Source organism: Panicum virgatum, chromosome 5K, assembly GCF_016808335.1.
Source record: "Panicum virgatum strain AP13 chromosome 5K, P.virgatum_v5, whole genome shotgun sequence".
In the NCBI taxonomy this organism is placed as follows: Eukaryota; Viridiplantae; Streptophyta; class Magnoliopsida; order Poales; family Poaceae; genus Panicum; species Panicum virgatum.
The window spans coordinates 43,628,432-43,652,912 of record NC_053140.1 but is presented as its reverse complement, the minus strand read 5'-3'; the positions used below and the strand labels follow the sequence as shown (position 1 = coordinate 43,652,912).

At 47.6% G+C, this 24,481-nt stretch overlaps 2 protein-coding genes across 5 annotated transcripts; both read right to left on the bottom strand.

Annotated features, from left to right (window-relative positions):
* Positions 1 to 840: 840 nt before the first annotated feature.
* Positions 841 to 13,230, bottom strand: LOC120707590 (protein MALE DISCOVERER 2-like). Of its 4 annotated transcripts, none has more exons than XM_039992516.1 (13): positions 13,073 to 13,230; positions 11,843 to 12,116; positions 11,625 to 11,757; positions 10,199 to 10,270; positions 4,113 to 4,256; positions 3,906 to 4,034; positions 3,723 to 3,778; positions 3,234 to 3,638; positions 2,538 to 2,728; positions 2,292 to 2,424; positions 2,049 to 2,203; positions 1,504 to 1,695; positions 841 to 1,399 (listed from the first exon to the last, which is right to left on the bottom strand). In XM_039992516.1, exons 2-13 carry the CDS (start codon positions 11,928 to 11,930, stop codon positions 1,139 to 1,141), a joined length of 1,959 nt encoding a protein of 652 aa, XP_039848450.1. In that variant the 5' UTR covers positions 11,931 to 12,116; positions 13,073 to 13,230; the 3' UTR covers positions 841 to 1,138. The 4 variants fall into 4 exon arrangements, with proteins under 4 accessions (XP_039848450.1, XP_039848448.1, XP_039848449.1 ...); XM_039992514.1 differs by lacking the exon at positions 13,073 to 13,230 and adding an exon at positions 12,199 to 12,853; XM_039992515.1 differs by lacking the exon at positions 13,073 to 13,230 and adding an exon at positions 12,322 to 12,853.
* Positions 13,231 to 18,876: 5,646 nt separating this feature from the next.
* On the bottom strand, positions 18,877 to 24,149 carry LOC120707589 (pentatricopeptide repeat-containing protein At1g30610, chloroplastic-like). Its single transcript, XM_039992513.1, has 9 exons — positions 22,642 to 24,149; positions 22,077 to 22,268; positions 21,775 to 21,856; positions 21,511 to 21,702; positions 21,267 to 21,380; positions 20,879 to 20,969; positions 20,649 to 20,806; positions 19,551 to 19,976; positions 18,877 to 19,442 (listed from the first exon to the last, which is right to left on the bottom strand). The coding sequence occupies exons 1-9, from the start codon at positions 23,910 to 23,912 to the stop codon at positions 19,068 to 19,070; spliced, it is 2,901 nt and encodes a 966-aa protein (XP_039848447.1). The 5' UTR covers positions 23,913 to 24,149; the 3' UTR covers positions 18,877 to 19,067.
* Between the last annotated feature and the right edge of the window lie 332 nt (positions 24,150 to 24,481).

Below are 24,481 nucleotides of genomic sequence, written 5' to 3'. Positions count from 1 at the left end.
GTTTAGTTGAATGGTACAGAAACATACCACAAAACAAGTCAAGACTTTGCATTGATCCTTTTGCAGGAACAATGTGATTTTTTACAGGAACACGACCCCGCTTGACGTGAAACATGTCACGGGCCAAACACAGAGCACTCTTTTGCGTTCATTGGCACTCACTAGGCACACCTTTTATACTCATATTAGCGGCATTTCCAATCTATTCATTGTAGCATGGTAGACCATCTGTGCTTCCCCTTGGTTGGCAATGTATATGTTGGTGTTCATTTTATCTTTATATTTCATAGAAGAATCACTTCGGCCTATATATAGAAGTTGCCGTATTCCGTGCATCTTAGCAACAATTGGAGGTTGGAAAAGTAAGGCAAATGAGAAGAAAAAAGCAGTAATTTAGTTTGACTGGATGTCTTTCCAAATTGACCAGTCCTTTATATTTTGAAGACTGAAGTCTTGCCATCTTAAAACCAAATTACATGATTGCTAGACTGAAGTCTTGCCATCTTAAGCTCCTTTATATTGGTAGGAGTTGGAATCTTAAAAAATAAAACTTGTTTAAAACCAAATTACAACTCTATCCAACTTGGACTCTCTTAGGAAGTCCGGGTTGACTCCAGTCTACCACTCTTTGTGTCACAATAATGTGCCCAATATGGACATCCCGGTCCCAAATTCGGATCCTACCAATTTTGGTTGTCGACAACCTTAAACATATATGAAAATTAAACTAGAAATGGTAGAACAATATATCACTTCCCTCAGAAACCAAAAAAAAACAATAGTGCAAAAAATAAAAAATGTGAATATGGACAGTTAGTGCACACTATATTTTTTTTTCTTACCAACAATCAAAGAATATATATCTCCGTAAAAGAATGGTACATGCACATTTCCTGATTACAATCAGTCCTAGGATCGCTTGAAGCATTCTACTTCCACCACATGTAGATTTAGTATACAGAGGGAAGCCGAAGAAGAAATGAGAAAAATGAACCTGCCAATTAATTTCAAGGGGAGGAGAACGTAACAAGCAGACACCAAAAATTACAACACCAGATGGAAACATACAGCAGAGATGTACAGGGTTGCATTACAGTATGCACAGAACCTCAGTTTTTCTGTAAGAATGAACATTACGCTAGCTTGCTTCAACTGAAAGGATCTCAAGCTCTGCCCACCAAAGTGGAGATAACCGAGGCGTTGCTGCCTCTGGTGAAATTGATAGTACTTCACGCAATCTATTGGTGACCTCTCTCATAGTTGGTCTCTTCTTCGGATCAGTTTGGATACAGTCCTGAACCAACTCACATATGATTTCTAGGTCCTTTTCTTTGTGATCCTTCAAGTTAGGATCAAGCAAACAAGACATGCTCCGGTTGTCCCTAATGCACTCCAAAGCCTGTGAGAAAGAGTGAAAGTTTATGTTACTTGAAGATGCCTTATGTGGTATACTGGTATTTTCCAGATTTAAGTGATGTAATCATCCATTATTGTCGTCATTACCAAGTTCGCAAGTGAGCCCTTTTGTTCAGAATATGAAGGCTTTCCTGAAATGATTTCCAGCATGAGCAGACCAAAACTGTACACATTCCCAGCTATATCAGCTGCTACTGGCTCATGGTGATCAACAACGTCATCATCCTTGGGAATATTTCCTCTGGAATATACTTCATGCCACACGCTCAAATCTGCTATCTGTGGAAAGAATCAAGGACCCAACATAAGGAGCAAAGAATGATGTCCTCATCTAACGTTCTTGTACAAATGAACTTGAAAATGATTCTTCTAATCTATGCAGTAGGTAAGTTTGCATTTAAATAATATTTTAATCAAATATTGACATTTGAACTCCAGATCAAAGGTATAAAACTAATTTGTAAAAAGTCCTGAAAGTGGTTTCACGGTAATGAAATTTCAGTGGACGATGTTTCTTCACTATAGATCATCCAATCTGGACAGAGAGCAAATTACAGAAATGCTGGTGGAAATCTCCAGTCTCCAGGTATTCGAAGAAATAAAATCAGCAACATTTATAGACACGTTTGTACCTTTGCAGCTCCATCCTCAGATAGCAATATGGAACTTGACTTTATGTCTGGGTGTGTTATAGGAGGGTTGAGCTCATTCATGTGCTGAGTGCAGTATGCTACTCCCATAATGATCCTCATCCTACCATTCCAATCAATTGGATCAAATCCCTCAACTGCAAAAGGCAAAGAAAGCATTGCAATTGGACCATAAAGATCAGAGGGTAGACTTTCAAAAAAATGGATAGCATTAACAAGTCTTACCATGGAGGTGTTCGTAGAGTGTTCCATTGGGCACATATTCCATCACCATCATCCTCATGAAAGGTTCTTCCTCTTCACAGTATCCAAGCAGGTTGATGAAGTTCTTATGATTGATTCGCGAGAGTGACTCTATCTATGTGTTCATAAATAAAGAAAAAAGAGGTTAAAACAAGTTTGTTTCAGGCCAACCACTAAAATTACAAATTTATACGGAGTTACTCCTCTAATGGCATAATACTGCATTACCTTTTTTCTGAATCGCCCTTCAGAATGTTTTGACCAATCTTTGCTAGAGGTAATCATGGTTGATACTACAGCTATCTCAACGCCACTTGATAAGGTTCCCTTATAGACGGTGTATTGTGGATAGCTTGCCACAATGTTACTGAAGTCCTCACAGGCACCTTCCAGCTCAGAGCGCTGCAACTTGGGTACTCCTAAAGTACAAGTGGGAAAAATTACCACAAATGAGAGAGGCAATTCATACAGATAATTTCAACACTCTTTCAACATAAATCAATTTGTTCCTCAGATAAATCTCAATAGCATATTGATTGATGCAAGACACTATTTCACTTTATGCAAACTGCTACCACATAGCGGTGATTTCTTTGGAATCCTGGGATTTAGTGGGTGTGTGTGTGAGTGAGTGGGTGCTAAGTTGCGTGTGGTGGTGTGTGTCTGGTTGAGCTGAGTGTGTTTCTCTTGTATTTTTTTTTGGGGGAATTTTTCCCTCTCTTCTTCTTAATATAATGAAGCGCAGTTCTCCTGCGTCTTTCGAGAAAAAAAAAACACATAGCGGTGAAACAATTGCGTATACTTTTACTGAACATAACCTCCAAAGATGAAAAGGAGATGCAACTACAATGCTTTCGCCCTCTCCTCACACCAGATAAATTACTTGAAACAAAATTGAGCGAGATAAAAAATTAAAACTGTTACCTGTCACAAATGCCTTTTGGAGCTGACCACTGAGTCCTGTCTTCCATGGGCCTATTGTTGTCCCTGACTTGGTGCGACATAGCAAAAGCATACATGTGATGACGATAAGCAAAAGTGCAACCAATGGCAGCACAATGATAACCCATTTTATGGATCTTCTTTTCGAAACTTCTGTTGCAGTACTGGGGACCGTCGGTGGACTATCTAGGGGATTTACAGCTGGTGCAGGTGCGCTGTTGGGACTAAATGCTGAAAACGAGCCAGTTCCAGTGGAAGGAACAGGAACAGCAGCTGGAACAGGAGCATTTGCAGAAGAAGGTGCAGCAAGATTGCTATCCTGAAGTAATCTGCGCTGGCTAAAATGTGCAGCTGGATTTCTTGCTGCATATTGTGATGGAAGCTGAGCTGGGAAAAGAAAGTAAGCACATCATTTATGGAATAGCTTATGCATCTAGGAAATAGACTTGAACTTAGTAGCAGCCATATTACCAGAAAGATTGCTGGTGTCCTTTTTGTTCTCCTCTGATGAAGAACCTGATTCGAACCTACAATGGTCCAAATTCAAAAACTGCTACCATCAGGATGTGCAAACAACTTATAATTTTTTTCTATGAAATAAGAGGAAAAACCTCATGATAACTTCAAGGGAATTTATAAAGATAATTTTCTTACCCATTCTCAGCTCCTTGATTCATATTACCTCGCCCAAGATAATCATAGATGTCAAAATCATTTTCCTGATCAAAGTTTCCATAAGAATTTTGGATCAGAGGCCATCGAAAGCTGTTGTTGAAAAGCAACCTGTAGAAGTGGTAAAATATCATGACATCTTGCTGCTGCTAAAAATTTTCACGAAATTTGATCAGTTAGAAAACGTACAGATGCTTAAGTGATTGCATTTCCGCTATCTCCTGTGGAACTTCTCCACTCAAGTTGTTGTTGCTTAAATCCAGTATCTCCAACATTGCAAGAGCACTCAATTCCTTAGGTATCGGTCCACTGAAAAAATTATTGGAGAGTACACTGCAAGTGGATAGCAGGTTGTCAAATCAGTCATGGGTGTAGCAACTAGCAACTATGAGAGCAATATGGCTAGGGAATAATAGATTGATTAGGGTGCAAAGCACAGGTATGAGTACATATAGGCAAGGATGCCACGGTATATGGAAGTAACCAATCAGGGGGATCCTTGCCTATCCTAATCAACTCTAGGGGGGCGCACCTGGACAGTGCAGCGCCCCAACCCTAAAGGCCACAAGGGCCGGCTAACCAAAGGCCCATGGCCCAGCCTATACATGTCTCGCTAACAAACTAGTCAAATACTGCATCATCAAATTGCCAAAACAATGTTTTCTGTTGGTGTATATGTGTTAGGCCCATCTAGAGGCCCATGCACAACTACTATATTACCCACCCTTCTAGGGTTTGGAGGAATACAATAAGTATATTCTCTAATATGGTATCAGCCTAGCCTATCTCTCTCCCTCTCCCATGCCGCCGCCGCCTCCATGGCCGGCCGGCCAACGGCGCCACCCCTCTCCTCCTTCCCTCCCCTTTCCTCTGTTGCCGGCGCGGCCATCTCCCCTGCCCCCGGCGCGCCGCGCGGGTGGCCCTAGGGCCAGCCGCTCGCCTCCGCTGCCGCCGCACTGGCCGCTGTCGCTCCTTCTCCTCCCCCTGGCGCGGCAGCCCTCGACGCTCCTCCTCCTCCGGCTGCCGCCGCCGCCCTGGGCGCGGGCGCGGGGGGGGGGGGGGGGGGCGCCGCCGCCACTGCCACCGCGGGCGCGGGGGAAGCGGGCACGCCCGCCGCCATCGCCGCGGGCGCGGCTCCTCCCTGGCGCGGGCTGGGGATGCCACCCGCGGACGCGCCGTTCGCCGCCGCTGCCTTCCGCGGGCAGCAAACCCTCGTCGCTGGAGTTGCTACGGCCGACGCTGCTATCGCCGCGACCCTCCTCGCCGCCAAGTCTGAGGCTGCGGCGGCTCAGAAGCGGGTCCGCGCGGCTGCCCTCGCTTGGGAGCGCGAGCGCTCCGCGGCCGATGCCCTCACTCGCCGTGTCGCCGAGGCGGAGCACTACATCCTTGTCTCCTCTGGCCAGCAGCCCGTCGTCCCCTTCACCGAGCACGCCGCCTCTTCTTCCCACCAGGCTCCGCCCTCTGGTTCTAGACCCCGGCTCGACCCGACCGATCCCATGATCGCCCAACTTCACCTTTAGGCCGCCGGTGTCCAGAACATCAAGGTCTTGGTCTCCGTCCTCCTCGACCCTACGTCCTCCTCCTACGGGCGCTGGCGGGACCAGGTCGTCCTCGCCCTCCGCCGCTACGCCCTCGACGACCACGTCCTCCTCGACACGCCGGTCAAGGCGCGGGACATGGTGTAGCTATGCCTCGACAACGTCGCCATGTCCTGGATCTTTGGGACCATCTCCCTCGATCTGCAGGACATCGTCAGGACTCATGGCAGCACCGCGCGACAGGCCTGGCTGGCGCTCGAGGGGCAGTTCCTCGGCAACGTCGAGTTCCGCGCTCTCCAGCTCGACGCCTCCTTCCGCACCTTCCAGTAGGGGGACCTCTCTGTTGGTGAGTTCTGCAGGAGGATGAAGGGCATGGCTGATGCTCTTCACGACCTCGGGTGCCCGGTGCCCGACCGGGTCTTGGTGCTCAATGTCCTGCGGGGTCTCAACAGCACCTATGACCACCTGCGGACATGGATCACCCGCCAGAGGCCCTTCCCCTCCTTGCAGGTCCTAGACGACCTCGTCCTAGAGGAGATCACCAGGGGTCCCGCGACCGGATCGTCGTCGTCCTCCTCCACCGCACTCGTGGCTGCTCCACCGGCTTCCTCCGCCTCACCTGCCACCTCTCTCCTTGGTGCTCCTCCTACCGGGCAGAGCGGGGGTGGGGGGCGTGGTGGGCGTCGTCGGCGGAGGGGGACGTGGTGGTCGTACTAGTGGCACTACTACTGGTGGTGTTGGTACAGGTGGTGGTGCTGGTGGGGGTCGTCGGGGCATGCCGACTCCGGCTCCGGCTCCTGCCCCTGGAGGTACGCCCGGGCCATCCTTCAGCAACTCATGGTCAGGGCGCATCTCGATGTGGCCCTTTCAGGGTCGGAGGGGGGGGGCCTTCGTCCTCAGCTCCAGCCGGCGGCCATGTTCACCAGCGCTGCTCCCCTGTTCGCGCCGTCCTGGACTTCACCCACTCAGCCCAGCCAGCCTCCGACCTGGCCTGGGGGGTGGGACCAGGCCACGCTGGCACAGTCCTTCAGCACCATGGGGCTGACACCACCAGTCAGCACCGAGTGGATCGCTGCCTCGGGTGCCTCCTTCCACACCACCCCAGATGCTGGTATCCTTTCTTCTGTCCGACCCCCACATCCTTCTTGTCTTTCTTCTATCATGGTTGGTGATGGGTCTTGTCTTTCTGTCACCTACGTGGGTTCTGCTCCTGATTCTTTTCGTCTTCCCAATGTTCTTGTTGCTTCTCAGATGGTTCATAACTTTCTTTCCATTCGCCAGTTTACAGCTAACAATTTTTGTTCCGTCAAATTTGACTCCTCTGGTCTCACTGTAAAGGATTCGGCTTCCCGGCGTCCACTCCTCCGATGTGACAGCTCGGGGCCCCTTTACACCCTTCGTCTTCCTACTTCTGCTGCTCCACATTCGACTTCTTCTTCGTCTGCTGCCTTTGCCGCGACATCATCTTCCACCGACTGGCACCGCCGACTTGGTCACCCCGACCGCGACGTTTTGGCTCAGCTCAGTCGTAGTACCGATGTTTCTTGTACTATAGCTTCTACTGAGCACCTTTGTCATGCTTGCCAGCTAGGTCGTCATGTTAGACTTTCTTTTTCTTCTTCTTCTTCTTCGCATGCGACGCATGCCTTTGATCTTGTTCACTGTGACCTGTGGACATCCCCTGTACCCAGCATTTCTGGTTATAAATATTATCTGGTGGTGGTTGATGATTTCTCTCATTACTCTTGGACTTTTCCTTTGCGCACCAAGTCTGAGATGAGACTCTTCCCACCCTCCACTTCTTTGTCTGGGTGTCTACTCAGTTCGGCCTCACCATTACGGCCGTCCAGTGTGACAATGGGCATGAGTTCGATAACAACATCTCCAGTTCTTTCTTCCTCTCTCGGGGTGTTCAGCTGCGTATGTCTTGTCTGTATACCTCTCCCCAGAACGGCAAGACTGAGCGGATGATTCGCACGACGAACGATGTCATGCGCACCCTTCTGATCTAGGCCTCTCTGCCTCCCCGCTTCTGGGCTGAGAGTCTCCACACCGCCACCTACTTGCTTAACCGCCTTCCGTCCACGGCTTCCCCTGCCCCCACTCCACACCACGCTCTTTTCGGTACCCCTCCTAGCTACGATCACCTTTGTGTCTTCGGGTGTGCATGTTACCCTAACATCTCCGTCACTGCTCCTCACAAGCTGGCGCCCCGCTCGACTCGTTGTGTGTTTCTTGGTTACTCCCCTGACCACAAAAGGTACCGCTGCTTTGACCTCACCTCTCGCCGGGTCCTCATCTCCCGACACGTTGTGTTTGACGAGTCGGATTTCCCCTACTCTACCTCTTCTACACCTTCCCCTGACCCCGAGTTGGAGTCCTTGTTTTCGCCTGACCCGGTGGTTCAGCCACCTTCGTCTGTCTGTTCTTTTCCCGCAGGTTTTCGTGGCACACCGACACCGCTTCCGGTGATCTCTGCTGCGCCACGCACGGCCCCGGTGCCTGCTGTCGTGCCACGCGCGGCCCCGGTGTCTCCTGCTGCGCCATGCGCGGCCCCGGTGCCTCCTACTGCACCTGCGCGCTACGCTCAGCCGGTGCAGGTGTACCGGCGTCATTCAGTGCCGGCACCGATGCCGGACCCACGGCCTCCGACTCCGCCCCCGGAGGCTCCAGCACGCTATGCGGACCCTGTGCGCGTCTTCGAGCGCTGCTCAACGGCTCCGCCTCCACCGCCACCTACACCGGAGCCGTCGCCGCTGCCGCCTCCACCGACTCGTTCTCGTGTCGAGCCAGCTGTGTACCACCCCCCAACATCCATCGGGACCCTGGTCATATTCATCCCATGGTGACTCGGCGGGTGGCTGGGGTGTTTCGGCCCGCGACTCTCTCCGCCACCGAGGGAGAGCCACAGATCTCTCCGGTACCCACCTCTGTTCGCGACGCACTGGCAGATCCTCACTGGCGTCGCGCGATGGAAGAGGAGTACGCGGCTCTTCTTGCCAACCAGACATGGGACCTCGTGCCGCGTCCGTCTGGATGCAATGGGGTCACTGGCAAGTGGATCTGGACGCATAAGCGTCGGGCTGATGGTACACTGGATCGCTACAAGGCTCGCTGGGTTCTCCGGGGTTTCACCCAGCGGCCTGGTGTGGACTATGATGAGACCTTCAGTCCAGTGGTGAAGCCTGCTACAATGCGCATGGTCCTCTCGCTCATGGCCTGTGCACTAGCTGGATGTGAAGAATGCGTTTCTCCATGGCACATTATCAGAGACAGTCTACTGTAGTCAGCCGGCGGGTTTTGTGGATTTTAGTCGTCCGAACATGGTCTGCCAGCTCAACATGTCTCTCTATGGTTTGAAGCAGGCTCTTCGGGCTTGGTATTCACGGTTTGCCACATTTTTGCTGACATTGGGGTTCACAGAGATCAAGTCTGACACTTCTCTGTTCATCTACCGTCGTGGGGATGAGACTGCATACCTGCTGCTCTATGTTGATGATATTGTTCCCACAGCCTCCTGTCAGCAGTTGTTTCAGCGCATCATCTCGTCTCTGCAGCAGAAGTTTGCTATGAAGGATCTTGGTCAGCTCCATCACTTGGGTGTTATTGTTGAGCCTCGCCCTTCTGGCCTTCTCCTTCACCAGCGGCAGTATGCACTTCTGGAGCGGGCTGGGATGACTGATTGCAAGCCATGTTCCACTCCTGCCGACACTCAGACGATGCTATCTGCTGATATGGGTGATCCCATGGTTGATCCTACTGCCTACCGGAGTCTTGCTGGTGCCTTACAGTACCTCACTTTCACCAGGCCGGACCTCGCATATGCCGTTCAGCAAGTCTGCCTTCATATGCATGATCCCCAGGAGTCACATCTTGCTGCGCTGAAGCGTCTCCTCCGCTATGTCCGTGGCACTGTTGACCACGGCCTGGTTCTTCACCGATTTTCCTCTACTGAGCTTGTTGTCTACACCGACGCTGACTGGGCTAGCTATCCGGACACTCGCCGCTCCACTTCTGGCTATGCCGTCTTCCTAGGCGGCAACCTTGTCTCCTGGTCGTCCAAGCGGTAGCCGGTTTTCTCCCGCTCCAGTGCCGAGGCGGAGTACCGAGCTGTTGCTAACAGCGTGGCGGAGGCGTTCTGGCTACGACAGCTCTTGGCTGAGCTTCATAGCCCGCTCGCCAAGAGCACGCTCGACTACTGCGACAACATCAGCACCGTGTATCTCCACCAACCCCGTTCAGCATCAGCGAACGAAGCATGTGGAGATCGACTTGCACTTCGTTCACGACCGGGTTGCTATCGGCGATGTTCGGGTCCTCCATGTCCCGACCACCTCCCAGTTTGCCAACATCTTCACCAAGGGTCTCCCCTCCTCGACTTTCTTGGAGTTTCGCTCCAGCCTCAACGTCGCAGGTGTTGTCCCTGTGTGTGCTTTCTTTGTTGTCCAGTCTTGAACTCCGCTGCGCCGGTAGTTTAGACTGCGGGGGGGTGTTGGTGTATATGTGTTAGGCCCATGTACAGCTACTATCTTACCCACCCTTCTAGGGTTTGGAGGAATACAATGAGTATATTCTCTAATATTTTCCACCAAATAACAATTTATATTCTTGTGAAAGCAATAATCTATGACTACTTTTTTCTTGAATGTGGAGGAGAACTGCGCATCATTGCGCTATAGAAGGAACAAAAGGTCTGCATAAACTTAAAAGGACATAGAAATCTATGGTTATACTTACAGAGCCCTCAGATGGCTAAGAGATCCTAGCTCTGGACCAAGGGTGCCTCTTAACGATAGACCCTTCAGATTCCTGAGAAAAGACAGTTCACAATGAGTAGGGCCAGCTTATCAATCCCAAGTATATTTAAAAAAACATCTGCATCAGTAAAAAAAACGTAATGTTTCATCTTATTTGGCAGTGTACAAAACGTCCTCCAGGAATAAACAAAGACCTCTAGTGTAAAAAAACAAATCGTCAGCTTGAATAACAAGAATTCACTGGTAAAATGAAAACGTGCGATTCCGAGAATCACTGATAAGCCAGTACAGCTGAAACATCAATGATAAGTATTGGCTAAGATGGTTTCTGAAAACTATGAGTACAGAAGTATGATGGTTCCTGAAATCTAATATAAGCAGAGTAAAGTATTTTGCCTATGATAATCCTTTGGAGAGAATTGAGTGGACTAATATAAACCAGCCTCCCTTTTGAATCTCCAGAGTCGTAATGTAACTTAGAGTTAGTGACCCCACTTTAGTAGTAAAACACTCACACGCTACAGAAAAAAAAAATGCCACCGGGAATGGCAATCAATGATATAAAACTAGCTGTAGCCACATGTCCATGTTGGCTGAGTCAAGAAACCACTCTTATAAACAAAATAACGAGCTTGTTCAGAGGCTTCATTTGAAAATTAATTGGGAATTATCAATTATATAGGGGAGTCTGCACAATGTATTCGTGGAAGTTGGTAGATCAATAATTTAAACAAAAGATGAAAAGGCATAATCTGCTAAAGGTTTCTTTTTTTGCGAAAATGTTAATGTTTCTTTTATTCCGTACTCCTAAAAGAGTATAAACAATTTAAAGCAATTAGCAAGTTCAAGAGCATACTACACCGAATTTTAATTATTAGACTCCTAATGCTCCAGAGTATTTGGAATTTACTCTAAGTAAAATATGAAATCACTTTTCTGCTATTAAGCCACTCATTCAGATCCTTATCATCGTATGACATCATTGGACAGCTTTCTTTCTTTCATGCCTTTTCTGAATTATGAAGTGGAGGAACGCTCGTGTTGCGACAAACTCCGCAAAAAGAACTGATACACCAATTTTTCATGTATTCTAAAGTCAAACCACGATAACTGCAAGGCAGAGAAGTCTAACGATGGGAAGCACCGGCACCAATGCAAGGTAAAAAAGTCTAATGATGGGAAGCACGGAAAAGTGGCTGCATCAACAGCAAGCAAAGCAGCATAAACTTGTTACTGTAGCGTTGCTTGATGCAGCTGCAGCCGCAGTGAGATGGAAGACCCGTTAAACCAGGGAATGAAACGTTTATTGTTGGGAACATTGACCATTCATGATGAGACGGTGATATGGAATTTCAAACCACTACACATTCAGAAGAAGAGGGGGGGGGGGGTGGCATTCCACTCACAGCATCACAACCCTGCCATCGACGCAGCGGACGCCGTCCCAGCTGCAGGGATCGCCGTCGCGTGGGCTCCAACCTGCCATAGCGCTGTGTGGATCCTCCTCCACCCTTGACTGGAACTTGAGCAGCGCTGCCCCTGCATACGCCACAAGAAACGAATAGCAAGTCAGCGCACAAGCTCAACCACCGAAACCAAGCAACGGGGGTGACGCCGCTGGCACCTTCAAAGTTGATAGCCGAGCAGCCATCCACGGCGAGATGAAGTGCCAGCGCGACGAACACCATCCACGACGAAATGAAGCCATCCATCCCGCACACTATTTTCTCCGCAGCGCGCGACGATCCAGACGACGCGAGGCGTCGTCACATGATCCTCTTCGCGAGCCTCTTGAACAGCCTGGAATGCATGGTCAGGTGCGGGGGGATGCCATTGCGCCTAACGCTGCAGCGATGCGAGCTCCTCCCTGTCACGGCAGCCTCACGTCCGCTGCGCGCCTGCATGTGAGAGAAAGCAGACAGGAGCAGCTCAGAAGCGCCACAAAAAGGGCGACGGGGAGCAGAAGAAACTTGCAATCACCATAAAGCAAGCAAACAGCTTTAGCGCCTTATTTCTTTTTGCCTGCCAATTTTGCTTACACCGCACGCGATTCGACTCGAGAAACTGAAAAGAGGATTCGAGGACAGAGAGAGGGGTGCTTACACGGCGGCGGGTGGGGGGACGGAGAAGAGAGAAAGAAGCAGAAGAGAGAGGACGAGAGGGAGGAGGGAAACAGCGGTCGCCCGTTGTTGGAGGAACGGGTAAGTAGTTGGAGAAGAACCCAAGAACGGCAGGCACGACACGACGGAAGAAGACGACGACGAACAAAAAAAAAAGAAACACTTTGAAAGAAGATTTCACGGCGCATCCCCTTGGCTGCTATCGTGTCTGAAATCGCGTTGTTTAGAAGCGACTGACGGGGAAACGAATTCTTTCCCCGCCACCTGCAGGACGAATTCCACGCCATGATTCGAGAGGCGGGCTTTAAAAAAATTGGATAAGATACGAGGGCGAGTCGCTGTCAAGGGTGGAACAGGGCAACCACTCTGTCTGCAGCCCGCGAGCGCGCACTACTAGTCACCGCCGGCGACGGATTCGGCGGCCCCCATTTGAAAAATCCTTCGTGCTCATCATCACACATGGCAATAAAATATGGCCCGCGCCGCATTGACGTTGTTCAGCCCCCTCCGGTGCCAATCGCGGCCGGACATCTCACTCGCAGCGACGTCGCCAAATGCTGCGCTTAAAGGGGAAAGAGAAATTTCTGAGGAAGGGAAGGGAATAGTTAAAACCAGGTCAAGAATCTCAAACTGGCTGCAGCTACTTCGGAACCTATCGAAAAACTTGGCAAAACAGAACTAAAATTTCTGAGACGAGCCGACGGAATCCACCAGCTCGCGGAGATGGCCCTTACCCGTGGCTCGGCGCCCCGGCCTGGCGGCCGGCGGCTGCCTCCCTTCCGTCGCGCGGAGGAGAGCCTCACCGGCGCGCGATCCGTTGGGGGCAATGGCGGCGGCGGCGGCCGGCGGCCGGCGGCGAGCGGGGGCCGGGGGGCGGGGAACGCGCGCGCCCGCGCCTGGCTGGCTCGGGTTGGCAGAGACGTGCGGTGGGCCCGCGCGGGGGCAGGTGGGGACGCGCAAACGAGGGGAATTTCTAGTGATTTTTTTTTTCTTGCCGAGCTAGCTACGAATGCCCTTCGAGCTGTGGGCCCGCTTAGCTGTCTGCCCGTATCCCTGCCTTTTTTTTTTGGAAAAAAATCAGTTTATTCCCGTAGTTCTTCTGTTGGGAGAAGGAAAGGAAAATCTCGCCCGCCGCACGTCGTGTTGCCGCCAACCGTCGTGCCGGCCATTTTTCAGGGCTAGTTCGCGGGTAATTGCGGAAGCGTCAAAAACATTCTCATTCCCTTAATTTGATAGCGGTAATATCAAATCTTTAAGTCTGAAGGACATATTCGAAAAAATTCAAAAAATTCCGCAATATGAATGTTTTAAAAAATGTGAACTATAACAAGATTGTGATATAGCACCGCGGAAGGATTAACAAGTCTCACGCTCAACATGTCATGGTGTCCTGAGTCTATATTGGAACTTGTGCTGAAAAAAATTGCATGCAAAGCAACTTCAGACCATACAGACGAAGTTAGCGCCACAGAGGGGAAGTTGGTGCCATGCTTAGAACGATAAGCTCGGCAAAGAGAATAAGAGCAGCGAAGATCTAAAAATTCTCCGCAACAGTATATAAGAAGGACATGCGAAGGCACGAAAGAAGAAGCCCGAGCCTCCAAGAGCGAAGTTTCTACGAACCAATAAAATTTCTAGTATCATGCCACGAAGTCCGTTGTAATGTACCTAGTGTAAGATAATCTTCTCCCTTCTTTGTTTTAAGAGTTTGGGAGTTTCTTGAAAGGGAAAATAGTATGTAAGTTGTTTAATAAAGTAGTTCTGCTTTAACTTCTCTGTATCTACTAGTCTGGTTGTGCGCTTTAAGTCTCTGTGCTAAGTACCCTGCAGAAGAAACATTTACTACGATAGTTCTCATTTGCATGCCTGGTAGTTGAGAGAACATCGTAGTGGTAGAGAAGTGTTTCTTCAAGTGGAACGACAGGACGATAGAAAACCTTAAGCCGCATAGTCTAGATCGTAGATGTCTTGGGAAGGGAGGTTACTTATTAAATACAAACTTGCGATAAATATGGTGAGTACCAAGTATGATATTACAACAACAAATCACACTGGTTATTAGATACTTCAGTTGAAGACTTTATTTTATATGCTCAGGAGCTAGCTAGTTTTATATGTATTGCAAGATCGTTCCAGGTTGGCGAAACCAACATTACAGCCGGTGTGCTCTATTATTATAATATCCTACTCGGAATTCACCATATTTATTGCAAGTCTGTCTTTAATAAGCAGCCTCTTTTCTCGAGATATCTATGATGGTGACTCTGCGGCTTAAGGTTTTTTGTCGTCTCGTCAGTCAGTTCACCCAAAGGGAACACTTCTCTACGGCTACGACGTTCTCTCAATTGCCGGACACGGCTTCAAACGAGAACTACCGTAAAAGTTTCTCCTATAGGATCCTTAGCACAAATACTTAAAGGGCGCAACTAGACCAGCAGAAGGGAAATGAAGCCAAGTCAGCCTATAGGCACCGGTTGAACCGACGGTCCAAGAAAGGGCATCGGTGCATTGGGCGTCCTATGTTCCAGAGACGATGTCAAGTGCCCAGGAGAAGTTTCTTCAGCACCGGTTGAACCGACGGTGAATCGGAGTATTGCATCGGTGCAATGACGTCAGCGCCTAGGAGAAGATTCTTAAGCACCGGATGAACCGGTGATGCATCGGTACAAAGCATCGGTTCAACCGGTGGTCTCTGCGTCAGCTGTCAGGACTTCAACGGCTACTTCGGGTTATGAGTGACCGGATGAACCGACGCTACCCCGCCAAAAGGCATCGGTTCTTCCGGTGATACGCAGATTTTCAGCTAACCGTTGGAGCAACGGCTACAAGACTTGGTGGCCTATATATACGCCTCACCCCGGCCATTTGAAGTGAGTTGGAGTTGCTGGACATCCCACACACCCAAGAACATCTCCAACCACCATAGAGCTTCATTGTACATCATATAGGCTTAAGCACACTTGTGAGAGTGCTTAGTGCTTGTAATAGGGATTAGTTCTTGCGAGAGCTCCCTTGAGAGAAGTCTTGCTGCGGCAAGCAACTTGTGATCCGTCGTGTGACCCTCCGTCTTAGTGTGGAGTGGCAACGACACTTTGTGCGGGGGAAGAGGAGGCCCCCTCCTTGGTGGAGAAGCTCCGTAGTGGATTTCGGCCGGGTGACCGAGAGAGACGGTGGTGGTGCACTAGACTCGGTGTCTTGTGCGCACTTGTCTTTGCTTGCCGGCATCGCCTTAGTGGCGTAGTGCAAGACGGTGATCGGAAGAGCCTCGGTGTCCCGTGGACGTAGGCGTTTGTGCCGAACCACGTTACATGACCGTGTCTACTCGGGAGTTTGCATCCCTCTTGCACTTATCTCTTTACTTACCGTATTACGTTTCCGCATTTACTCTTCTTGCGTGCCTAAACTTTCCTAGTTAGTTTTGATTAGGATTGGCTTTAGGTTGCAAGTTTTTGGGGTAAGTAGAGAGTAGCAAAGATAAACCTTAGTCATAACTAGCATGCTTAGGACGTGTTAGGTTTATCTTATGCAAGTAGATTGAGCCCTAGGATAGAAAAGCGATTAGTGACCCTATTCACCCCCTCCCCCTCTAGGGTCGGACACCCCGGTGATCCTTACAAGGGCCACATCGGATATTGTAGCACACTGTAGCACTTTTCGTTTGTTTGTGGTAATTGTTGTCCTACCATGACCTAACTAGGTTCAAAAGATTTGTCTCGTCGTGTACATCAAAACTATGCAATTAGTTTTTTTATTTACCTATATTTAATGCTCCATACATGAGGCAAAAGATTTGATGTGATAGGTGAATAGTGAAATTTGGAGAGAGAAATTTTGGAAATAAACACAACCTTTTTTGGTTTTACAGCATCTCCAAGAGTTCCCCATCCCAGATTGTCATTCTTATTTTTTTTGGCAAAAACAGAGAAAACCTTCTCCAACAATTCCCCATCCCAGGTTGCCATTTATGTCTAAGTTCGGAAAAGAGCCTCCGCGCGGGTATATATGCGCGCTCGTATCCACGGCGCATCCGTCCGTATCGGAAGAGGTGGAAGGACATAAAAATAATTTTGTTTCTGTCTTAGTATTCCTGATGTAAGTTTTTATGAGGTGGAAGGGCATAAACATAATTTTGTTTCTCTCTCAGGTTCCTGATGTAAGTTATATCTGGGTTTGGCAAGTGAATTATGCCAAACTATTGGAGATGAGCTCTTTTTTTACTTGGCATATCTTTTAGAAATTGGTAAAACACAAGATTTGCCAAGTAAAATTTGGTAAACTCTTGGAGATGCTCTTAGGAACTCTGGCAGAAACTTTGCTTTTGGAGGCATTGGCTTCTCCTTATGATGCTTTCATTATGTGAAGTATGTCCTCCTTATATACTGCTGCGGAGAGTGATGAGATCTTTGCTGCTTTTATCCTCTATGTCGAGCTTAGTGTGTTCTGAGGCATGGCGCTAACTTTCTCTATATGCAATCTTTTCTGGCACAAGTTTCAATGTAGACTCTTCGGGACACCAAGGTTGTGTTTAGATCTGTAAAATAGTGGTAAAAAGAGTCACATCGGACACTGTGGCACACTGTAGCACTTTTCGTTTGTTTGTGGTAATTATTGTCCTACCATAACCTAACTAGGCTCAAAAGATTCGTCTCGTCGTGTACATCAAAACTATACAATTAGTTTTTTTATTTATCTATATTTAATGGTCCATGCATGAGGTAAAAGATTTGATGTGATATGTGAATAGTAAAGTTTGGAGAGAGAAATTTTGGAAGTGAACACAGCCCATGACATGCTGAACGAGAGGGTTGTTAATCCTTCTGCGGTGCTATATCACAATTTTATTATAGTTCGCATTTTTAAAAGCATTCATATTGCAGATTTTTTTTGAATTTTTTAGGATATGTCTTCCACGTCTAAAGATTTGATAGTGCCGCTATCAAATTAAGGGAATGAGAATGTTATTGACGCTTCCCTCTCTCAAGTTCAATGCAGTAAAACAGATTTTACAGGTTTAAGAAACATACTAATATTTGGGCTATCGACAATTAGCTGTAGCTGCTGATCTGGTTTATGTGTCACCTTATGTTTTCTTATAATAGCTGACCTGGTCGAGATGGCATGGAATTTCGTCCAGATGGAAGACCCCTAGGGATGAATGGATTTAGACTTGTTCTCATGTAGTAATGTGCCAACAGGCAGAGTGGTTAACACTTTGCATAGACCGCAAATCCAATGTGCCACTGACACATCGGAAACTCCCATAGACCGGTCCATCTGCGACTGCATGCATCCAGTCATCGATAGCATGATGGCATCTGCCAAACTAACCCCGAAATTTCCACCCATGTACTAGCCATAATCCTCCTTGCGCTCTACTGACGCCAGCCAAAGCTGACATCGTCGCAACCCACCTATCCTATGACCATCAGTTCGAGGAGGAGATTAACTAACCAAGCTGACGGCGTGCGCGTGCGAAATGGATGCCTCGCACAAGGAGCACGCCTGCGCGGTGATGGGAGGATGAGGCTGACGCGTCACCCAGAATGACATCCATCGACATTGTCTGAATGTTTCTTCTGCCAATATTCAGTCCAACAATAACCAACCCACCAACCAGCTCTAATGCTGATGAATGCTGCCAAGTCAGCCTTCGCATTCTAACACGAGCTACATTTCTTACAAACCTATGTAGTGACAGCAAAATTTTGGTTTCGACCGATAACCGGCAGTTGAATGCAATATACTGGAGTGGGGGAATTGTGGTAGTTATGGATGATGTAAAGCCATAGGCATCTGTTGGTCAGATTGAAAGCGAATATGGCACGGGAAATTGTGGATTGATTAATTAAGGGTACAGAGGTGTACAATATATAGGCAAGGAGCGTCTAGAGTTTATAGAAGACACCATAATCAACGGAGATCCTTGCCTATTCCAAACCAATCACAAGTAAACCCTAAGGCAGCCCTAGCCGCATGGGCTGGGCGCCATGGCCCAAAGGCCAGCCCACTAATCACCTTGCTGCGTGATCCGTTGGTGCAGCATGAGGACCCGAGGAGCCGAACGGGGCCAGGGCGGCGGCAGCGACCGCCCGTTCTTGGGCGGCAAGGGCCCGGGCGGCGTCCAGGGCCTTCGCCGCGGCTGCGGCGTCGGCGTCTGCCTTGGCGGCGCGAGCCATAGCGGCGGCGTAGGCGTCCTGCCGCTCCTTGGCGAGGCGATGCGCCTCAGCCACGGCGGCTTTCTCGTCGACGACGACGGGACCACTGGTGGCCGAAGGGAGGCGGCTTTCTCGTCGACGACGACGGGACCACTGGTGGCCGAAGGGAGGCGGCTTTCTCGTCGACGACGACGGGACCACTGGTGGCCGAAGGGGAGGTGGGCGGGGTGCCTACCAAAGCGCACCGCGGCAGGGAGCCGGCGCGCAGGAGGGGTGTGCAGCAGGAGGGCCGGCGCGTGGGCGAGGCGAGGAGCCAGTGCGCTAGGGTAGCAGAGGGTGAATCCGAGGGGAGACCCGGACTCTTGATACCATGAAAGCGAATATGGCACGGGAAAACTATGGATTGATTAATCAGGGGTACAGAGGTGTACAATATATAGGCAAGGAGTCTAGGGTTTATAGAAGACACCCTAATCAACGGAGATTCTTGCCTATTCCAAACCAATCACAAGTAAACCCTAAGGCGGCCCTAGCCGCATGGGCTGGGCCCATGGCCCAAAGGCCAGCCCACTAATCACCTTGCTAACACAGATGGCGCCTTTTCTACAACGGTGGCACCAGAAAGGAACGCTGTACAGCTACTCTGAACTTTTTGGTACAAGCTAATGTTATCAGAGGAACTCCTCGAGCTAACGAAGTTGTTCAGTTGACGGACTAACTTGGCAACATGCTCCTCCTTCAAGCGGCCCGCATTCCGGTTCAGTAGATTCAGCCACGACATGGAGGACGTGTTCTGTATCTTGCCCTCCTGGAACCTGCTGACGCAGGAGATTGCAGCCATCGTGTCGCCTTGCACCAGTTTCAGGCAAAATCTTTCCATTATGACAGGGGCGGGCGGGGCACGGTTGTGATGGCACAGGTAGCGCCATAGATCATCCAACAGCTGTTCCTGGATAGCGATGAACAGCTTGGGTGAGCTATGAATTGATTACTGAAGCAGCTACGCATGAAAAATAATGTGCTGGTTCATGCAAGAGATAGCTGCCAATATATGTACCTTCCCATTCCTATAAGCGTCGAGTACCATACGCAAGTGCCTTCGCTCATCGAAGTGGTACCCTTTCGATAACATCTCACGAAATGCGTACTCAAAGTCATCCCACCTCTGTGCTGCAGCACAGGCCTCCATGAAAGTATTGAAAGTAAACTTGTCAGCAGTTGCGGTTTGGCTCGAATCCACATTGCTCCTTATCCTGCCGTTCAGAATATCCTGGATTAGATCCTTCGCGTCTTCAAGCATTCCATGCTCCAGAAAAGACTTCAGCATGATGTTACAAGTCACAGTATTTGGTGAACAGTAGTTGCACATCTCGCTGAATATGTATTTAGCATTTTCCATGCTGCCATTGTCTATGCAGGTTTGAATGAGTCCTGTGTAGGTAACAACCAGCGGTTTGTTGGCAACCTTGCATATCCTCTCAACCTGCAGTGTAGTTGTCATCAGACAGAAGTTAGTGAGATAAAACAAGCAGTCTGAAGGCATGGACTGATAACAGAATGATGGCTCTGGGGTTCATAGACAGACAAGTCATAGTTAAGCAGTGGCCTGAAAAATAGTAATCTGTCAGCTCTTATGAGTTATTATGACCAGGAGCTCAGATATTATCTTTCCACGTGCTGCATGACTCGTTTACTTAAGAGTTCTATTCGATAGGATTTGCAACTTTTCTCAAATCAAAAGATCTGTAAAGAAAACTGGAGGATCGGAATAGGTTCAGAGCCTAATTTCAGCCTTTTGATACACATATATAAGGTAACAGCTCAGAACATGTGCCTACTACAACAATAAGTATGGTTTCTGCAATCTTGCTTATGCATCTATCCACAGTCTTTCTTTGAGTAGGCAGAGATGCCTTGGAATACTATATTTTCTGTTCGCTGAAACTCTATCTATTGCACAAAATATTGTGTTATATATTTACAAGGAATGATTTAAATCAATACAACATAGCTCATCGATTCTAAACCTAGCATGCAGCTTAAGTTATTCTTCAGTATGCCCAATGAAGAATGACCAGTACACAATTTAATTTCTGTGTAAAGAAAAGCTATGACATATGAATTGCATATTAACCACACTTCATAAAGCACAAACCTGGAGAAGTGCCTCTTTGCACCGCCCTACACTGCAAAGGCACCGAGCAAGGTCATAATACAGACTAGCTGAACCAACAATTCCACGCCTTTCCATATCTTTCACAGCCATTACTGCTTCATCGATCTTTCCTTCTCTCCAAAGTGCATTTACAAGAACTGCAAACAGCAGCAGGTCTCAGATGTGAATTATAGATTGTAACATAATCAAGTTAAAGTTGTAGGAAGAACCTTTATAGTTGAGAGCACCAGGTATCGACGATTTCTCCACCTTATTGAAGAACTCATACACCAAATTGTACTTTCCACAGACAAGCATTACCTGCAGTACAGGAGAGAGTTCAAATAGAATGAAAAGGGATTATGCCGCATAAAGAACAGAGCCAAAGATACATAAAAAAGATATACTACTGTGGAAATCAGACAAGAGCCAAGTGCAGAAGCAATAACATAAATCAATGGCTTTCAACAAGAACAAGCTGCTTAATTATCTACAGAAAATAATGGAAGATCTGCAGAAGCATCAGTCAGGACCAGTATAACTGGGTTTCAGATGGAGAGCACAAGTACTGAGTGTCACATAATCGCATGTAACATCAAGAATTCAAGATTAACATACCTCCATAACAAGACCATATGTTGTATTTGTTGGACGATTATTCTTCTCTTTCAACTGTTGCAGTACCCAAAATGCCCCTTCCCATTGCTTTTGTTGCACACAAGCATTCAAAACCTGTAAAGCGATAGAACTAGTTAATATACTAGTGTACCACTGAAGATCAAATGGCCAATAGATCTAAAGATGTTGTTTCCTGGTTTATTAAATCCTCTTGCACATAAAATTTTCTATAAATGTTACTCACTGCATTGTATACAATAAGGTCCGGTTCCAAGCGAGGATCCCAATTCTGAAGAGGGTCCAATTTGAACTTCTTCCTAGGAGGAGAACGCATGCAATCAATCACATCAAATAGCTCTTTCACAAGACCAGCTTGCCCAAGAGCCACAGCGATACAATGATAAGCTGCCATGTCAGGATAAGATGACAATTGCTTCTGCAAATGATATCTGAATAAGGTCAGATCAGGTCTACATAACCATAAGGCAAAGATGAGAACTAGTTATACCTGCATGGTGTAAAACACATTTAATGCCTCGATTGGTCTCTTTGCCTTTCCTAGAACATCAAGAACTGTTGTGTAAATATACCTACATCAGATAGATGACATTATAAATGTCACATGCATTCTGTATGCTAAAATTATATCTAGTTGATGCAAATTCTTTAAGGCCATATGAAGGTACTCAAGAGAACTTAAATACTACTTTAACCTTGCACTCATAAGGCTTGACGTCACATTAGTAACAGTAGCTAGAATGCACAACATCTAAGAAGAGGGTAGCATATATGGGCGACCAATTACTTTACCTGCTCTTGTAGGACTTGAACCTTTCGTGTGACTGAAGCCATTCAACAACTTGCAAAACACGTTTCCAGTTTCCGTATCGACCCAACATTTGAACAATCCTTAGGATGGAGTGATCAGAAAATTTGATTTGTGCATCATGAATCATTTTTGAGAATTTCCACTCTGGAGTATTCACATCTGTAGCATTGAGCCTTTGAAAAATAAATAAATAACCATAAGGATTGCTAGAAGCTCAGTAAGTTCATAGGCGCTATTTATAAAAAAAGAAAAAAAAGATGTTTGTTCATCATTTGAATGGGAAATAAATTTCCAAACCAATCAGAATGATCGTATATTTAATATGAATGCTGGAAGTAAATGGTCAAACCGGTAAATACAAGAAAGTGAATAATTGCAAAGAAAGTAAAAAAAATCAAAACTGTAGAATTTGAAAGAAAGTGATGCTCATGGTAATATGCGAACCACTGTGAAGGTCCACCTTTTCCAGATTAGAGAAGAGTAATATGTTCAACTTAAACCAAATAACTCAGGCATTTCAACAAACCAAGTATTTGGAAGACTTACTGACTAGCTAATTTCTGGATTCTCTTTTCAATTTCCATTCGAAGAATCCGTGGCCTATCCCTGACATAAGTGAATACCTCAAAAGTCTTGAAAGCAGCTCTATCATCAAAGTATGTAGCTTCAGCATCCCTCCTAACAAATTTCCCCATATTAACATTTGCTCCTCTCTGCATTTGAATTTTTCTAGGTTTATAACTCTTCAAACTATCACTTGAATGGCTATCATTTTCAGGTACTGGCTGCACATTCCCATATCTTTTGCTTACAGTAGGTTTCTTGTCAATCTCTCCAAACCTACGCGCTACAAGGTTTCTCCCTGAACTCTCTACTCTTTGCTGGTGTCTTTGAACTTTACTATCGGCATTGACCTCAGTATTAGAAGATGTACTCTCTCCAGGATATTTGAAGTCAAGACTACTACTCGTGCTAGTAAAGTCTGCTTTTCCCATTTGAAATTTGGTATTCTTTGATGAAATCCTGTTATTCAGAAGGGCAGAAGTCCGATGTTGAGTATATGATACCTGCCCTTCTAAATCTCTCCCTGCAACTGACTGAGTTTGCCTGTTCCTCACTGACTGGTGATCAAACATACTACTGCTAGTATCTTTAGCCTTTGCATGTGATGAGAACTGCCCATTGCCATTTCCTCTTGTGTGACCACGAATTATTCTTCTTTGCACATATTCTTCAACCTCTCCTTGGCCACGGCGGCTATTTTTTACATCACCAGTTGCTCTCCTCTCCACCAATCCATTAACATCCTTTCGATTCTCATCAGTCGCCAATTTCACCCCTCTACTTCTGTCACTCCCCCTGTCCCTCGGAGGCCCCTGATTCCTTTCAAATGGTTTGTTCCTTGCATCACTAGACCTCCCATCCCCTCGTCGGTCACCATCGCCCGTGAACCTTCTCCTTGAGCTCCGGTCATCTGAATCACTGCCATGTAAATTCTTGCTCCTGTCCAACTTCACCGACTCCATGATCTTCACATAGTCGGTGAAGGTCGGGCTGAACATCAGCTCCTTCTCGATGTGCCGCAGGTCTGACGACCCAGCACCGGCCTCGCCACCGGCCACAGCACCGTCAGTCCTTGAATCAAGAACCTGGCCTCTCTTCCTCGCCAAACCCCAGCGCAGTGGCAACACCGAGACGCTCCTCCCGGGAACCAAGAACCCGCGACCCTGGCTCGAATTAGGCTGTGGAGTGGGGAGGAGAGCCCCGTAGCCACCCATATTGAGCATCCCTATGCTCGCATTCGGCGGCGGCGCCATTCCCACTAGTGCATTGCTTTTGCAGAAAGATTCCTGCCGATAAACTTAGCGGGCAAGAACGACCAGGAAGGAACCTGAGGCTCAAGCAATCTGAAGAAGCGCTTGTACCTGCCCCTTCTCGCGGTCTGCTTCCGGCGTTATCTCCTCCCGTGTCCCGCCCCGCCTCGCGGCCTCGCCTGCTTGCGCTTGGAGTCTGGAGGAAGACCGGAATTGAGGATTATATTTTTTTTCTTTTTAGGCTCAATTGAGGATTAGATTGAGGAAGGATATTTACGAATGGCGGTATGGGCCATTGGGCCGGTTGGGCCGAATATGGTAGAAGCATAAACTTTGGGCGGGTTAGAACTCGTCCGTTACAGGTCCTTTAGCTTTGTTTAAATCAAACTTTTTTAGTTTACAAATATTATCACACATAATATCAGAAAATTTACTATGAAGAAATAATTTATGGTGGATCGAATAGAAGTAGTTTTACATTATAGGAATTAGTGTAATTTTCCTATAAACTGGTTAAAGTTAAAACAAATCACTTAAAATAACACAGAGAAGTCTATATTTTGAAAAGGCAA

Excerpts from the sequence above, each read along its gene's own strand:
- LOC120707590 (XM_039992516.1), bottom strand. The coding sequence starts at position 11,930 with ATGGATGGCTTCATTTCGTCGTGGATGGTGTTCGTCGCGCTGGCACTT. Across the intron at positions 4,035-4,112 it reads ATGCAATCACTTAAGCATCT|GTTGCTTTTCAACAACAGCT; the intron begins GTACGTTTTCTA and ends CCACTTCTACAG. Across the intron at positions 2,204-2,291 it reads ACTCTACGAACACCTCCATG|TTGAGGGATTTGATCCAATT; the intron begins GTAAGACTTGTT and ends TGCCTTTTGCAG.
- LOC120707589 (XM_039992513.1), bottom strand. The coding sequence starts at position 23,912 with ATGGCGCCGCCGCCGAATGCGAGCATAGGGATGCTCAATATGGGTGGC. Across the intron at positions 21,857-22,076 it reads TTCAAGTCCTACAAGAGCAG|GTATATTTACACAACAGTTC; the intron begins GTAAAGTAATTG and ends TATCTGATGTAG. Across the intron at positions 19,977-20,648 it reads GCAAAGAGGCACTTCTCCAG|GTTGAGAGGATATGCAAGGT; the intron begins GTTTGTGCTTTA and ends ACTACACTGCAG.